This window comes from Coccinella septempunctata, chromosome 2 (genome assembly GCF_907165205.1).
Source record: "Coccinella septempunctata chromosome 2, icCocSept1.1, whole genome shotgun sequence".
Lineage (NCBI taxonomy): Eukaryota > Metazoa > Arthropoda > Insecta > Coleoptera > Coccinellidae > Coccinella > Coccinella septempunctata.
Genome location: NC_058190.1, coordinates 52,554,618 through 52,571,941, shown reverse-complemented (window position 1 = coordinate 52,571,941; position 17,324 = coordinate 52,554,618). Strand labels below are relative to the sequence as shown.

Sequence of the window (17,324 nt, the reverse complement as noted above, 5' to 3'; positions counted from 1 at the left end):
CAAACATTCACAGACATCTGTTATTATTGAAAAAGTATTTCCGATATAATTTTTCATTTTAGGTCGTGAGCTCACGGAGGCAACTTATGTAGCAATCCAGTCTTCAATAGCCTTATTGGTGATATAGGCGTAAATGTCGAGTTTTATGATCTCACCAATCAGGTAGAAGACCGATTTGCGACATAAGTTGCTTCCGTGTGATCACGGCATAAAATCAACAAATAAAATAATTCGAATTTGCGCCAAAGCGCTTATTTGAATTTCGCGCTAAATTCGATTTTTTGTATCGATAAGTTGGGTCTCTGTAATTCGTAGTTCAAATCGCACCGTGTAGATGGCGGCGGCAAACAGCGTTTTTCACCATATTAGGGAAGTGTCGTATCTATATGATTCTGTTATCTGTGGATGTCTGTATCACTAGTATCAAAGAGGAATCTTTGCTTGTATCACGTGTGATGGTGTCGTCCTCTAGCATGAGAGACCGAAAGCACCGAAAATTTGTAGCAACAACAAATTTCTATGCGGCTTTATTCTAACCTACGTTTATTTAAAAATATTTGAAAACAATAAAGTGTATATTTTGGCCGGTTGAAAGAATAATTTGAGATAAGGAAAACAAAAAAAATGGCAAATCATAGTATGATAGAAAATATAGCGAAGCGTCTCAATGTGGACGATGCCTATTGTATAAAGTGAATAATTTTGAATTTTTTTTCGTTTGAAAGTACATATTTTCTGATTGTAGAAAATGCCAGGAGTTCCTGAGGATTTTACAGGCCAAAAATACACTGAAAATGTCTGAACAAGTACAAATCATAATTTGCCTTGATTTAGCAACTTCTATTACTGGAAGTGCTTTCGATAAGGTTTGTCGGTCTGATTTCAACATGAAGAAATTGATTTTTCATAAATATTCGCTTTAGGAAACTGCACTTCAACTTTGTTCTTTCAAAAAATCGGTCTATGAAAATAACTTTCATAATATTCAAAAGATCCTAGACCTTGATAAACCAATAAGCATTAACGAACTTTGTGTCAAATTCAGCTGCACCCACTTGAAGGGGGAAGCTGAAAAATTGTATTCTTGTTACAAACAGAAGGATCCGAAGATCAAAGATGATGAACACCCCCAATATGCAGCAGCAGCTGTTTACACTGTATGCAAGTGAGTTGTGGATTACTGAATCTAATATAATCCTGCGATTACATACCTTGCCTCTGCTATAAACATAGGAATAATAATTTCAGATTGAACAATTTGAAACCTTCAAAATCAGAATTTTCCTCCATTAGTCGTTTGAGACCAAATCAATGGGGAGCTATCGTAAATGAATTCGAAAAGTTTGCTGCTTCTATGGGTGTTGAATTGAAGAAACTTCCATCTAAGAAAAAAAATTACGTAGAAGAAATTTTAGTAAACAAAGGTGAGCACCGTACTTGACACATCGATTCTCAAAAATAGATTAAAATGAACTTGACATTTATCTCTAGAATCAAGTCCATCTAAAAAGATGAAAGAGGAGCAGAAGAAGCCAAATATAGAAGAATATGAAGTTTGGAAGAAGAGAATATTGCAAATTGCTAAAGAATCTCTAAGGAATGAAAGTGAAAAAGTTTAATACACTGAATGCTTTTGATCTAATATTTTGTTTTGTATATCCATTTTTCGGTAGTAAAATTTTATTATAAGTCTGCGATTTCAATGCTTGTTCAGTTTTTAATGGAAAAAATCAAGATTTACAAAGAATTACTTTTCAATTCACAAATTGCTGTAACATTGATTCCTTTTTTACAATTTTTATCTGGGTAAAATTAATATCATTAATTACAATAAAATGAAATTACATTAAAATACAAGAATAAGATCAGAAAAATCATCGATAAATATTCAAATTCTAAATTATTATATGCACATTTTCTTTCAGTAATTGCACAGCCTAAATATTATTTGATCGGGATAAAACTTCATACTATAAATATTTCCAAAGACAAGTTGAACATAGTTATCACCATGACACAAAACATGATGATTGTTACAAAGCACAACATATAAACAGTGGAACAATTAAATTTAGATTAACTATAATTAAAAAGTTTACAACAATGAGACAATCACATTGAATGTTTAAGGAATCTCGGTTATACAAGATATAGAAGTTCGAAAGAAACTGTGCAGAGATTTTTGGTTAATTTTTTAGGTGATAGATTGCGATATAACTGGCAAAATCATGACCGTTGGGTATTATTTTATTTGCCTGTATGGATAATACTCATACAACTAATTACAAAATGATATTCCATTCTCCTATGAAATTCAGAAACATGAAATGACTTCATCGTTTGTCAAATTCGTTGAACATATTTACAGCATTTGAGTGCTAAGTAATTCAATCCAACATTGAAGTGGTTGAGCAGGGGGAAGCCCTATCTTTACGTTTTTTACTTTTAGACTTTTCCCTCCTCCTCCCGCCTGAGGAACCAGAACGACTGCTACAAGTAGAATCAGCGGGAGAAGAGCAGTTTGAACGGTCTTGTAGAAGATCTCTCAAATTTGACAAATCCTGTTCATCTGTCTCTGCTTCTAAATTGAGCGTGTCCATATAGTCATTTTCTGCGTTTTTCTTAGGCGTGGCTTGAATACAAGGCACAATGTAATCAATTTCTCTCAATATTTGTGAAGAAATTTTTGCCTAATAATTTGGAACATTTAACTTTTGTAATGATGCAAGTTATTAATGGAAAAAATGTTTTAGCTAGTGCAACTCATCGTCGCCCATTATAATTATTACCTAAAATAAAATTTTGAAAATGAAAGAAGCATACATTGATTGATGCTCAGCAAGTAGTACCACCTACCTGCTTTCAAGCTAACAAATTGAAACAAACATTCAGAACGGAATAAAAGTAATTTTCACAAGGACTGAACAAATAGAAGTGTATATAAGTATTGAATTCCCCTTACTTTTGAGATATCGTCATATTCAATACAATGAAGGAAGCTACTCAGGTATTTTTACCTTTAGCACGTTTTCTCCCATTCTTTTCCTTTTTCTTCTTACGTCTTTTATCCCCAGGACTCCAGTCTGCATCATCATCTGTGTTATCATAATCTTCACTCATTCCATTATCCCTATAATCATTCTCTTGTTCTTGCTTAGCAGCATTGTTTAATGCTGCTTTTCTGGCAGCATTTTTCTGCCTGTTCTTCCCTTCAATCATACATCTTTCAAGATGTGTAGCAAACCTCGTAGCTGCTACAGCTCTATCACAAAATGAACAAACACAATCTTGTGTTTTTTTGATATTGTATTGTGAAAAAGTTTCTATATCTTCCCCTCTCTCGATTTCAATTCCATCTTCTTCATCATCAAAATCGAACGCTCGTGTTTTGGCTTTGCGATGAGTATCAAAGATTATTCCTAGTGTTAATTCATCTATAAGATTATTGAAAAATCGTTCTGTTGATGTTTTCAACAGTTGTGGGTTGTTGACCATCTCATGGAGATCTTTGCTCAGTTTGGAAAACAATTCATCGCTCATATCATCCGAGCACTTTCCAGTAGCCATATTCAATTATTTCCAATGATACAAGTTTATTGTTGTTACACCCCAGACCATATATCACCAAGAAAACTATCAATCAAAATGAAAATAGTAGGCATTATTTACAAAAGTAAACATTTCACCACTCAACAATCAACATCCATTTCTAGAAATCATAGAGGCACAGATTTTAATTTTTCTGATTCTTAGTATTTTGATCCATTTTTGGTAGGTTTTACTTTTGTCTGTAATTGTGCCATCTGTTGACCCACACAAGTATATCAAGACATTCAGGAAATATATAATAGAATTCTTTTTTATTTGCTACTACAGATTCCTCTCAGAATAAAATAGAGGGTGTACTGTAATCTGACAGTGAGGTCAAGGTCTAATTCCGACACCTGACAGTTGAACTTTGTGACATGTGTTGTCTGTGATTGTTGCAATTGCAAACGAAAAAGACGAGGTTGTTTAATTTCTAATTTGATACCTTGTAATTTGAATGCATATCCTCAAGAATTTTTCGTCTCTACGGACTTAGCTTATTCAAACATATACATACCACATCATTCAATATCTGTTTGAATTACATCAGATGCCTCCCAAGAAAGGAAAATCTAAAAAAGACATAGAATCCGGTGAGGATTCTGATGAATATCGTAAAAAGAGGGATAGGAACAATTTGGTATGCACAATCTCGTTGAAAAAAATTCATGTTTGATTTATTGATATCTTTTAGGCTGTGAAACGAAGTCGCGTAAAATCCAAACAAAAAACCCAGGAAACTATGTCACGAGTCAACCAATTGAAGCAAGAGAATTCAGTGTTAGAAGAGAAAGTTAAAAGTTTAACGCAGGAGTTAGGGTTCTTGAAAGAACTCTTTTTAGCCCATGCCTCAAATAGTGCAAACCAGTCAAAGTTTGAAGGAATTGATTTGGAGCAGCTACTGAAAGATCCACCTGAAAACGATAATACCTAAATCTCTTCTGAATTAGATTTTCAGTTTGAAGATGGTTTACGATTTGAAAAATCATAAACATCTACATTGAATGAGAGTGATTAATAAGTAACAAACTTTATCTCCGACTCTAACTTGATTTGGCAACAAATTTACAAAAAAGTTGTTGGTCCAACACAAATTTATATTTTCCTATATGGAAACTAGGAATCATATATGGTATTTCATTCATAAATTAATTCCAGAAAAGTTTACTGATAATGAAAACAGACTAAGGAATAACCATCCATTTCCATTTGGTTTGAAATAATTTCATTTTAATATTCTTTAAACTAAATAAGAGGAAAATTGAATTTATGAAATATTTGTTCATTAATGTAGTTTTTCTAAATGATTGTAACATCGGAGTCAGCATCAATTTTGAACTTTTATTATATTCAGTTCAAAACATTTCAGCAATAGGCAGGATAAGTAATTTGAAGTGTACGGTAATGTTACTATTATTTATAAAGACACTGTATATTACTACATATTATCATTTTATTGGCATGTAATTTCAGTTCTATGATGTTACATCCTATTAGCTACTTTAATATTTTATTCAAATAATAATTATATATTATATTGAATTTGATTGCTAGAAATTATATTTTTGGGAAATACTCATCATTCAGAGTATTTGTTGAATTTTATCATCACTGTTGTTTTCATATTGTTATTTGAATGATAATTACTGATTAAAGATTATTGTCTGTTCAGCTCACCAATGGTATATGTATTTTCTTTATTCCTCTTTTTGAGTCGTTAATTGAGGATGACACCTGTGGAGTGTGAATCTAGAATTTTGAAATATGTGGTTCATTTTGACAAACGATTAAAAATCTCGAATTTCTTCAAGAAGGATATGTACAATAGTAATTAATGAACCTAGTCCGAAAAAATTACGAGTATGAGTAGTAAGAATCTGCCCATCATAAAAACTCGGCGACTTTGCTTACAACAATTATTATCCTTCCGAATAAGGCTAGCTACGAACAATGGGAGTATCTTACGTCCAAAATTAGCCAAGAATTCAAATCACATATAGATGCAATGTGCTCAATTCTGTTCGCTCCGCGAGATTTCTCTTTCCTTTAGGCAATTAACCCGTCATTGACATTTGTACACCTCATTATTTGGTTTTATTACAACTAAGTTGAGATATTCGAGATGGAAAATCAAGAATTGTCCAAATAAATATGACTCATCTCAAGAAATAAAACACGTAGGTAAGAGATAAATACATTCGATTGAATACAAAGTAAGTTTGTAAGCTACATTATTAGTCAATTGTGCATCTTTTGGTCTATTGATGGTTGAATCAGCAAGAAATGTAAATTGTAAAGCCAAAGATTAATCTCATTGAAAACTATGATTATTGTGTCCTCCACGGTATCATTGATCTACTCAAATATGGTAGCAACATTGAATTTTTTTAGAATTCACTGGGTACCAAACTTTCTGGTACCAAAGATCTTTCTCTAGGAGCGTTGCCTTTGTTCATAGACATAGACATAGAGACTCTATGGTCTCTATGTAGTTATATGCCTTTGTTACCATTGAAGTGCCAACAAGCGATGTTTATGGAACTTTTTGGCAACTTTACTGTTTTCGATTCACAATAACTGTAGGGATGAAAACAATGCAGCATTTCCTCTATTAACGATAATTTCACAATGTTGTATCGCAAATAATCCAGAACTTACCCTGAAGAGGTCGCTGTAGTATCGAGTTCATAGATCTCTCTAATCTATGATCGACTTCTATCAGACCCTACTAGAACGAAATGTAAATTTTTTATTATTTGAGAAATGTTAATGTCATTGCTCCTATTCTTTTTGAATTCAAATCAAGTCTTCTTGCTTCTTACCGCGGGTCAAACCGTAACTAACCACATAATTCATACTCTTTTGACAGAGCTATTCTTTTATTAGTGTTCTGTGGTGTTATGTATCTGATCATAGACTTAAAAACAATCATTGAATCTATGGTTCCTCTATGGAACATAGAAAATAAATAAATTATTTTCTATGTTTCACATTATTTCAGGACCGACCATGAACGTCGATAAGGGGAGGGCGAGGAGGCACTACGGTAAACTATCCCCTTGATGTTGCCAAAATATAGGTGCTTTCCAGCCATCGCAAAAGTTCCATTTATAGGTTTCAAGAAGGAATTGGAACAAAACACATAACACAAATATCTCCAGGAGTAGCAGCCGAAAACAATTAACATAACATGACGTTATTAAGGCTAAGAAGATCGATGCTTATCTTTCATCTCTCAAATCAACATTTCATGGCCGGAATGACTGATTTATAGCCGCACTTCTCAAGACGCTGTCCTTCGTTTCGCATACCGTTTCGATCAGATTCTGAAGTTTTTTTTTATGGTTTCTCGTTAATTGTTCTAGGACTCTTACGTGTTCTTTGTTTACCTTTGGTCTCGATTGATAGATGGGCACTTTCTCTCCTCTATTCACACCTTTAGGAACAGTAGACGCCTAGACGTAGTTGATGGAGTTTTACCAATCGATAAAAAGTAAAGTTCATCGGTAATTTAATCGAAATTACGTGCTATTTCGTAATGATAGGAAATAAGGAAATTCGGAAGAGTTTTGGCCATAAAGAGAAATGCCTTTCTTTCGATATTGCAAAATACGTTTGGATCGTAGACTAATCATAAACTTTTTTCCATTCAATTTTAAGTATTATTATCAGTCTATGTCTCTATGGCTTGGATCATCGAAAAAAGATTCCATAACGCACTTATCTTCTCTTAAAGTACTAGTTATGCTGTCTTCATTGCTCGTTTTAGATGTAAAATTCAGCAATTAAAACGACCTTTTCTCTTAATCGAATCCAGAATTCGGATTTTGAAAATCTTTCAGTATCATTTGGAAATTCATAGCATTGATTGGAATCAAAAGTCTATAAATTCGTCACGATAAACTCGAGGTCCTCGAGTCGTTTTTATAAATTCCAATCTTCATTTCTCGCATGCATAATTATTCCGGATCTCATTCATCCTGTAAAAGAAGATGGCTCAATACGAACAACAGAAGATAACCTTAATTCCATTAGATTTAGTACCCAGTGATAATGACCGCCAACGTCGAGAGAATAGCGTTCAATTATTATAATCAACCGATTAAGAGCAAATAATTGAGGAATCCTTGGCATGAGACCAACAGGTTCTTTTTTTGGAATCACACTTGTGCCGACAGTATTCAAATCTATTTTATTATTGATGGAGATCACTTAATTGAGCCATTAGGTACACTGGCGCAAATGTGAAATGAGGAATTATCGATTCGAGGGAGTTTAGATACATAAAAAAAGAATAAACCATCAATCCATGTTTACATTGATTCCGATATCCGAACAATCAAATTTTTCAAGGTTATTCTGGATCGATCATAGAGCTGTATGGGTAAGTAACATTGAACTCTACGAAAAAGTTCGATGATGGTAAGCGTTCGATCATAAAACAGATCACAGAGCAGGATTCGGGTGTTTTACATCGATTAGACACATAATCTTGTTGTTGGCCTCGGTATTTTTGAATTTAAATATTATATTTTTTTAGACGAATCCATCTCAAAGGGATATATCTATATCTTCAAGGTAAAACTGTGGGCTTACTCGTTGTCCCTATTACGAAGAGCCATCTAATGAAGTAAAGGTGAATGATAAACGTCATTGTGCATTGGTAGTTCAAATTCAAATTAAATTTATTGAGCTTTGTGAACATTTTTTGGGATATGTAGATTCTAACAAACGCATTGAAAAAGAAACTACAATACCTATGCTTTGATGAATAAAAACGTTCAAATGGTCGATTATCAGTAATTATGAACAAAAATCCATCGTAATTGCCGCATCAACCAGAATTGAAGAATATCAAGATTTTTTTCCGGCTAATGACGTATAGTTGAGAAATCATTGTATTCAAATTGTTCAACGGCAATAACTCATCCTTCCATTTACTCCATATCTAGAGTAGATTTATGAATAACAGAAAGAGTAAGTTGTTGCAGAATTTTTATAGATGGGAACGTTTCGCAAACGAACTAAAATCATTGTTAAGGTTTGTAATCTGTGTTATGCGCGTGAATTCTGATGGTCCGAGGGAATTGATGATGACAGGATTAAATATAAAAAAGAGTTCGCGTAATCAGCTGAGAAATCGTCGATTACCGCCGACAAAATCAAAAAACGATTTGTTATCATCCGACATCCGTCAAACCAAATGATGCATAGAGTTCTTGCAATCTTAATCAGTGTTGACTCTTTTAATTCTGGAGATAATTCCAGGTCTGGTAATCATTGTAAATTGATTGATGAATTATTAAGCAGTATTAGTACGAAAAAGTTATTTATTATTATTTCAAAACAATCTTACAGCTCAAATTAAGAACAAGAACACCATAGAATATTGCACCAGTAGGTATAATGCATAGACATAGAGAGTCTATGTCTATGGTATAATGCGATTGCTTCGTATTCTTCTTCTATGTTCCAGCCCAGCACATAAATTTCTTAGCAGAACTTATCAATTGTCCCTCGTATCAATCGGCAGAGTGGGATCGAAACGATCAATCGGCTTCTAGGATTAAGAATCACGAACGTATGGAAATGTTAGTATGACGCTCGTGGTCTACAATAATGTACCTCCATCTGGCCCACACGGCACTTTCTTCAGCTCACGACTACCGCAAAAGAAAGTACCTCGGATGCCTCAATAAAATTCGTAAGATCTTGAAGGTCAAACGGGCGGAGAAAATGTCTTTCTCATTGTATAATTGGAATATAAATGAAGAAGAATTATTATATAACGACGGTGATAGATTACGATATGCGGGACACCGAACGGTGTAGGTTGTAGCTATAACAATATGTATAGAAGCACTCATTACTCTGATGAGCCTGTTGCTTGGGAAACTTCATACGGAGCTGAAAAAAATAGATAAGGAAAGCACCGAGGTGAAATCAGCGTTCTTACAGAACCAAACCGACCCCTAGAGCCAGAGCACTTTCGACGAAAATATTAGAAAAGATAAATCAAGAAGAAACTATATCTTCTCGAGATAAACGTGAAAATTAGACATAGGTAATCTATGATTAGACATCTCTTTCGATGTTCAAAGAAAATAACCAAGAGGCTGTCAGTTTGACGCATAGACCAAATTTATAATATCTGTCTATGGTTTGATACATCGATTTGACTCATAGAGCAAAGTAGGTATAGTTTTTTTGCCTTGGTATTTATAAATTTTATTGTGTTATTATTTTTTCAAGTGAATTAGTACGAAAAGGTAATCTGCCAACGTACAACTTCTGAAATGAAATGATTAGGTTAGAACCTTTGTGTGACGTGAATGTGTTCACTATGTGTAAAAAAGAAATATTCTCCGACGCTCTCGTTTCCTCTGACAAACTACCCAATAATTTATCCATGGGAATTTTAACGACATTCCTCAATTAAGACGGAAACGATCATCGAATTGAAAATGGAAATCGTCAGCCAGGTGGCGCATAAGCATAAAGGAACTTACAGCGTTCTTCCAGAAAAATTTATAGTCGCCTACAAGGTAGAACGCACTTATTCAAACAATTCAATTAGGAAGCGATGCAGATAAATCTTTTTTCCAGTTGCCTATGTTATTAATCGCGTATACGAGGTCCATATCGATATGCTAAATTGGCGTATCGACGCACGGCCGGGTTCCGTAGATGGAAACTCAACTAAATAGGCACCGTTCTCTGAGATCATGATGATCCGGTTTGCCTTCTGGATTTCCTATTTCCACCGATGTGGGACAACGCTGCTTTGTCTTTGCTGTTGCTCAGGATGACGAAGGGGTCAGAAATAAAAATAATGATCATCCACCTCGATATCCCTTCCTGTGACTATAATGAAAATGTCTATTGGTCCTATCAAACAATGAAGTCAGAATAAAAAGAAATAAATAAAAGGAAAGAACTACATTTAGACGTGAACAACATAAAGCCCCAATATGATACATATTCTGAAAGAGCAACTCATAGAAATACCAAACTGATAAAGACATATTTTATTGTGTCAATGTGTCCCATCGATGTAGTAAAATAATCAACTCTATGATCGTTGTCAACCTGTCTTCCCTCCATTAAACTCTATGGGTTCCCATAGAGTTCAATGCTTCCCTCAAACTGACATCGATTGTCGAATGCTCTGTCAGGATCATAGACAAATTAGTTTATCTATGGTCAGGAAGTAAATTAATTTAGAGAAACGTCAACATTTTGAGATTTTTCGTAGGCGTTTTGGGATCGTGAGCATCAACAGGATGAAGATGAACAGGCGGTAGGGTGGTAATTTTTCTACCAACCATCGTACTGTGGTAATGAGTGCGCCATGATACATATAAACTATTATTGAATCACGCCTTCGGCAAAAATGAATAACTGAACAGGCCTCGCGAATAGACGAATAACGGAGTCACAAGATAAGCACGAACCACGATACACTTTCATCTTTGCAACTACCGAGATGTGGCCGAAACCAACCAACGACCACAGGAAAAAAAATCGCTATCCAATTATGATCGGGGCTCTCGATCTCGTTAAGTCCTCACGTTATTTATTCCGAGCCGTTTAGGGAACTCTTATGCGATTTTATCACGAAAGTTTAAAGGTCCCTGATTTATGCACTGCGTGCTCTCCAAATTTTTTTGGCGTTCAGTCTTCCTGTGCATGTGCGACATGACGGTAGATATCGCATTTTGCGGTATCCCACACTATTTTACGAGGAAGGTATCACACGAATTTAATGAGTTACTTTCATCAGAAAGAATGGCGAACATGTCGTTTGCGAAATAGATGGGACTGGGAGTTTTTCCTTATTAAATCATATGAATTCACGATATACGTGCTTGAGAAAAGAGAAAAACTGCTTGCTCTTAGTATTAATTAGATACATTCAATCTTCAGAATTCAGAAATTCGAAATTTATGACGTTTACTAAACGCAAATATGAATAAATCTATGACATCAGTCAGTTTGACACATAGACATAGAAAATGGACTGAGCATTCCATAGAATACTCAAAGGAGCATTTCCTTTCCATCTGTGCATGAAAAAGTGACAGGGAGAAACTGAACATCAGACCAGCTACATAGTTTCCTTTTTCTAGAATTTTGATTGATCCACACTCACGTCTATGTCAACAGAAAGGAGACTGTGGCCTGGCGAACATTTTTCTCTTTCTATGAAAGGGCCAATTTGATGCTCACTCGATTTCTCTATGTCTATGGTTTGACGAAACTGACAGAAGTGAGGCACTGACCACAGACAGGGGTGGGTAGTACCGATTCAACCCATCGAAAGCGAAGAGTTGGTCTCGGTATTCATGAAATTCATTCCATTATGATTTCTTTAAGTCTCGAAAGAAGGAACACCTGTCCTGCTGATATCGCATGTTAATCCCCGAAGAAAGTTTCAAAATTGGACCTCTAACAAAATAAAACCCATCCGAGAGAGGACGACCAGATCTAAAACCACAGAAATTAAATAATAAACATTCCTTCGAATATAAACTCGTTTGGGATTTTGAAACTTCTTCCGTTCCTTCCATTATTCTATTTTATTGCGCGTCCTTATCAAGGATAATGGCACAATATAAATCCTGTACGCGTAAATTTTGCACCAATAAAACTCACAGTAATACCTTCTGGGAACATCTTCGACCATCTGTCGAAGAATCTTCCACCTTCAAGGTGACCAAATGTTGCTTAATCAAATGCATCTTCGACGTACTCGAAGCAGTCATTATCTCGTCCCAATCTTGCACAAACCCAGTCGAATTAATTCCCATCGATTTGAATCATCCTTGATTCTTGATTCCTAGATTGCTTTCATTCATTCTATGAGCATATCTCTCGGGATGGCCCCAGATTGGTAAGCGTCGATGAGGATGCCCTCTACATGGTGTAATAAATCATCTTCGTACGTTCAGTTTACGACCTTTCAGTGGTTACTGTCTGATTTGAGAGGTAATTAGAGGGGACGTTCATTAAGACCCTCATTGAGAAACTCATTACCTACATCGGTCTTAAGCACCTTCGTAAAGAGTCAAAATTTGCGTATTCACTATTCTTTTTTCGAAATTTTAATCGGCAATAACTACCGCTTCTATGGGGGATGATTCACCAACATATGAGTGATTTATACTTACTTAGCCAGAAAGACCCAGACTCTCTAGTTCCTAATTCTCACATTACCCTTAACTTCCGTGAATAAGATCTCCTACGATGCCAGTTTCTGTGTCAGTTCCCGAAAATATCGATGCAGTTCATGACATGATTTGATCAGACCGTCGAATTGGGCTAAAACGGATATCTGAAGCACTGAATATTCCATATGAACGCGTTCATCATATAGTTCTGGTCAATTCTGAAATGAGAAAAATTGCTGCAAACTCCAAATGTTTGAATGTTGACCAAAAGCGTGCAAGGATAGAAGCATCGTATTCGATCTGTGCTCGATTTGAAAACGATGTAGACTTCTTAAACCGAACTGTTACAATGGATGAGACTTGGGTACATTTCTACGATCCAGAAACAAAGCAACAATCGATGGAATGGCGACACTCTGTTTCTCCAAAACCTAAGAAGTATCGTGACCAAAAATCTGCTGGAAAAGTTCTTGCTTCAGTTTTTTGGGATTGCCATGGAGTAATCATGACTGATTTTTTGGATAAGGGTACAACAATAACCGGAGATTACTATTCGACATTAATGAGCACTCCACGGGAAAAAATTAAAGAGAAAAGACGCGGAAAGCTATCCAAAAGTGTTTTGCTTTTGTAGGACAACGCCCCTGCACACAAATCTCATGTTGCCATTCAAAAACTTCGTGATTTAGGGTTTGAATTACTAGAACACCCTCCTTATCCACCAGATTTGGCTCCATCCGACTATCATCTCTTTCCTCAACTGAAAAAAAGTTTAAAAGGTCGTAAATTTTCTTCCAACGAGGAGGTTATAAAAGCTGTGGAGGTCTGGGTGGCAGAGCAAGAGGAAACATTTTTTTTGGAAGGTCTAGAGACGTTGCAGGTTCACTGTAATGTGATTTATCCAATTAATAAGAGAATATGTTGAGTAATAAAATATTCTGACATTGAAATTTGTTTGGTTCTATAGTAGGCTAAGAATTTTTCAATATATCCTCATAAAATCCTTTTTTCAGGAGTTTTTAGGCTGCTTACGTGCCTACAGATAGATATTACTATACAAAGATCTGATTAGGGTCGTTTTCCTCTCCTTTCTGTACAAAATTAGCATGGATACCAATTCAACTAGTTGACTTCCTTACAACAATCCTATTTCAATTCCTCCATTTCCGGTTTCGAAGCGATTATATTAGGAATTTATTCGCTTTCATCGTAATTTCTCTTTCTAAGGACTCGATCATGAACAACGATGAAAAAATCGCCCATTATCGATATTTATTTTGTTGGTACCATACCGACGGCCAACGTGACTGGGTTTGGATTGTCTTTTCTGGTCACGACTGTTATTCCGAAGAGGTTCATGAACATAGGAGTGAGAATGCATTGAATCTCTTGATAACTTGAAACAGATACCTTGATACAGATGGTTTTTCGTCTATTGAACGTGCGGATCTTTTAAACATCGAATTTCACAGATATAGCGGTCTTTGACCAGTACAGATTTGTTAACAGTAGATTATTGAGGTCAAAAGAAACACTTTTTTCCTATACCATTTTTTCCAATTCGGCCCTGATAAACAGATACAGCCATTTCAAGTTTTCATAATGAGCTGTGCCACCCCTGGAAAAACAATATTCCCTCCAGAATAACTAGCTAAATCTGTGACTCTACACATCTGTGGGTCTTTGAAACAGAGTTGTATTCAGCCAAAGTAACCCAATTTTTCAAATTTCACAGATTCTTTTTTATTTTATCAAATTACTCGAAAACGGCGCATTATACGAGAAAATATAAGGAATACTTTTATTTTACAAAACGTTCAAATATTCATTAGATAGCCTTCAACTTAGTTTCTAGAGTTGGGTTTTTTGAATTTTTGGTATTTTTATGGTACGTAATGGTCATAATGAGAAAACTGGAAGACGTAGGTGATATCTTGTATTCGAAGAATATTCATCGAATAAATGAAAAACTATATTTCGAAATTCATTTCATTCGATGAAACCTTTTGTGAGATAGAACTAAAAATAACAATTTTTTATGGTTTTTCAACAGCTTGTATCTTTCAAACCGAGCCGATTCGGAAAAAACGGTAAAGAAAAAAAGTGTTTCTTTTGACCCCAAGAATCTACTGTTAAAATATCTGTAAGAGTCAAAGACTCACCCTGTATAGAAATGAATACATGCATCGGGATTACGAAATAAGATTGTACAAATAAATGCAGCATCTAATTTGCGGACAGCTAATGACGACTAATGAGATAACTTGCGCCGAACATCTTCAATACCAACAGTACCACTGGAAGTGAAAGGTTTTCGCTATATTTAGTGCCAAATATAGACGCTTTATTCTTATCATTATCTATCACTGATGCCTCACGACCTTTTGTACGTCTTGTGACAAATTGGAAAAACTCTTCGCAGTTCCTATTGACAGAAACGAAGGTCGGATCAGTTTTGGGGTTAACCAGTAGTTGGCAAATGTCAGCTACTTAATAATAGGAAAAATCAACAAGAGACTGCAAAATGTGCATCGCATCAGGAGCAGATATTCAAATGAGACTACGATGAAGTTTTCTGTTGAAAATGCCCATCGAAGGTTAAGAATAACAACTTAACATAGATAGACTTGGTCATAAGGAAGAAACTGAAAGAGTTATAACTCAAAATTAACCTTCAAAAACTCAGGAGTTAACATACATCCCAAAATTATTATACCAAAAGCGTTTCGAGTTTGTGTAATGGTCGAACATCGAGCTAAAAACGTCGACAAGCGTTTGAAACCTATTTCAAACTAAAAAGTTTCTGCTCTCGTAATTCGCATATAGAAATTAATGGACACGGACTTCGAGGGTACCTACAGATTGAACAAAACCAATTTCGTAATCTTCCAGGCTAATTGGATGATCCAAGGTGAGATACTTGATATTTTAATATAACCTTTCGGACGTCAACATTCAATTAGACCAAATAGTTCATTTGGAATGATTCATCCCAATTCTTTGCGTTTACCGAAGATACTGGAGATGATTCCAAATACCGAAACACAAACGTCATCATCATGATAATACCAAGAGCTTTCGTACCACTGAAGTTGATATTTCTTAACAGGGGACAAAAGAAACACATTTTCTCTTTACCATATTTTCTGATTTGGCCTACATGAAAATATAGGTAAAGGGTGAATCTCGTACAAATATTTCAACAATAGATTCTTGAGTTCAAAAGAAACACTTCTTTCCTATACCATTTTTTCGGATTCGGCCCTGAGAAAAAGATATAGCGATTTTAAGTTTTTATAATGAGCTGTTCCACCCCTGGAAAAACAAAAATACCTTCAGAATAACTAGCTGAATCTGTGATACTACACATCTGTGGATCGTTTAAACAGAATTGCATTCAGCCAAACTACCCAATTGAATAGTAAAAAAAGATAAAATAACGAGCTAAATCTATGACACTTATGTAGTGTATTGTTCGATTCTGTGGATTTTTTGAACAGAGTTGTATTCAGCCAAAGTACCAAATTTTCTGTATTTCAGATATTTTTATACGAACTATCTTACTGTTTTTTTTTGTGCTATACAGCATTTTACCGCTTTATGGTTGCTACCATCAAACCTTGCTCTAATTTTGGGGGCATTTCGACACGATTAGATCATTCAATCGAGCTTTGAATTTGAATTTGCCGCGATTGCAATTTGTTTTAGGTATCCTAAACTCTCCCAACAGTGTGAGAGTGGAGATTGTGTGAATTATGAATTTCTAACGAACCAAACTAGATAGATCATTATAATTTGAATGATATAATGAATATGCAACGTTTGGAGTGGACAGAAATTGGGGAAAATGCCGCTGAAGAAATACTCTTCATATTTAGAATAGGTTAATCTGTGTGGGATCAACGACGCGCTTCAATTCTCATATTTGCGCCAAGGAAATTCTAGAGAATCTAACGAGCTTCCGAAAAAATTCATCATCAATCGGTTGTGGAATTTGACAAATGACATTTTGTTTTGTGACGTATACAAAAGTCACAGTTCGATGGTCACCTACTGGACCATCGAACGGTATCAAGCAACACCTCATACAAACACAAAAATGAAATGTTTCGCTTGACCTGCAAATACCGCATATGCCAGTGCCATGCATTGCGTGACGACCGCAATATTTTATACTTAATGTAGATCATCTTTAAAATTTATTCGATTTGTTATGGGTTGTTGAATGTCATGTATCGGAGAGGTTCTAATCTTTTCGACATTTGAAGATGAAATATCGACGTTTTGAAAAAATGTTGCGTCTTGAAAAGTTCATGAATCCATCCCCACCATTCGACCTACAATTTTTGCAACTCATTTTTGCATTTTGTCTAAAGAAACGATACATAGACTCTATGTCTATGCATATGTCCAAAAACTGCATAGAAACTAATCCATGAACCTTGTCGATGTTCTATGAATACTGCAGCGTGTAAAACCATAGACGGAATTCTATGAATGCAACTCCTACAGAACCACAAAGAATATCGTAGAAATAACCACAGATTAAATCAGAGATTCACGAAG

General features: G+C 35.1%; 3 protein-coding genes across 3 annotated transcripts; 2 read left to right on the top strand and 1 right to left on the bottom strand.

Moving 5' to 3' along the window:
- Window positions 1-530: 530 nt before the first annotated feature.
- On the top strand, window positions 531-1,689 carry LOC123307769 (origin recognition complex subunit 6). Its single transcript, XM_044890195.1, has 5 exons — window positions 531-692; window positions 746-866; window positions 924-1,165; window positions 1,249-1,424; window positions 1,492-1,689. The coding sequence occupies exons 1-5, from the start codon at window positions 625-627 to the stop codon at window positions 1,617-1,619; spliced, it is 735 nt and encodes a 244-aa protein (XP_044746130.1). The 5' UTR covers window positions 531-624; the 3' UTR covers window positions 1,620-1,689.
- Window positions 1,690-1,697: 8 nt separating this feature from the next.
- On the bottom strand, window positions 1,698-3,795 carry LOC123307768 (SAGA-associated factor 11 homolog). The gene is made up of 2 exons (XM_044890194.1): window positions 3,018-3,795; window positions 1,698-2,632 (listed from the first exon to the last, which is right to left on the bottom strand). Exons 1-2 carry the CDS (start codon window positions 3,565-3,567, stop codon window positions 2,388-2,390), a joined length of 795 nt encoding a protein of 264 aa, XP_044746129.1. The 5' UTR covers window positions 3,568-3,795; the 3' UTR covers window positions 1,698-2,387.
- A 191-nt stretch (window positions 3,796-3,986) lies between these two features.
- Window positions 3,987-5,261, top strand: LOC123307218 (CCAAT/enhancer-binding protein gamma). Its single transcript, XM_044889438.1, has 2 exons — window positions 3,987-4,228; window positions 4,283-5,261. The coding sequence occupies exons 1-2, from the start codon at window positions 4,139-4,141 to the stop codon at window positions 4,520-4,522; spliced, it is 330 nt and encodes a 109-aa protein (XP_044745373.1). The 5' UTR covers window positions 3,987-4,138; the 3' UTR covers window positions 4,523-5,261.
- The last annotated feature ends 12,063 nt before the right edge of the window (window positions 5,262-17,324 follow it).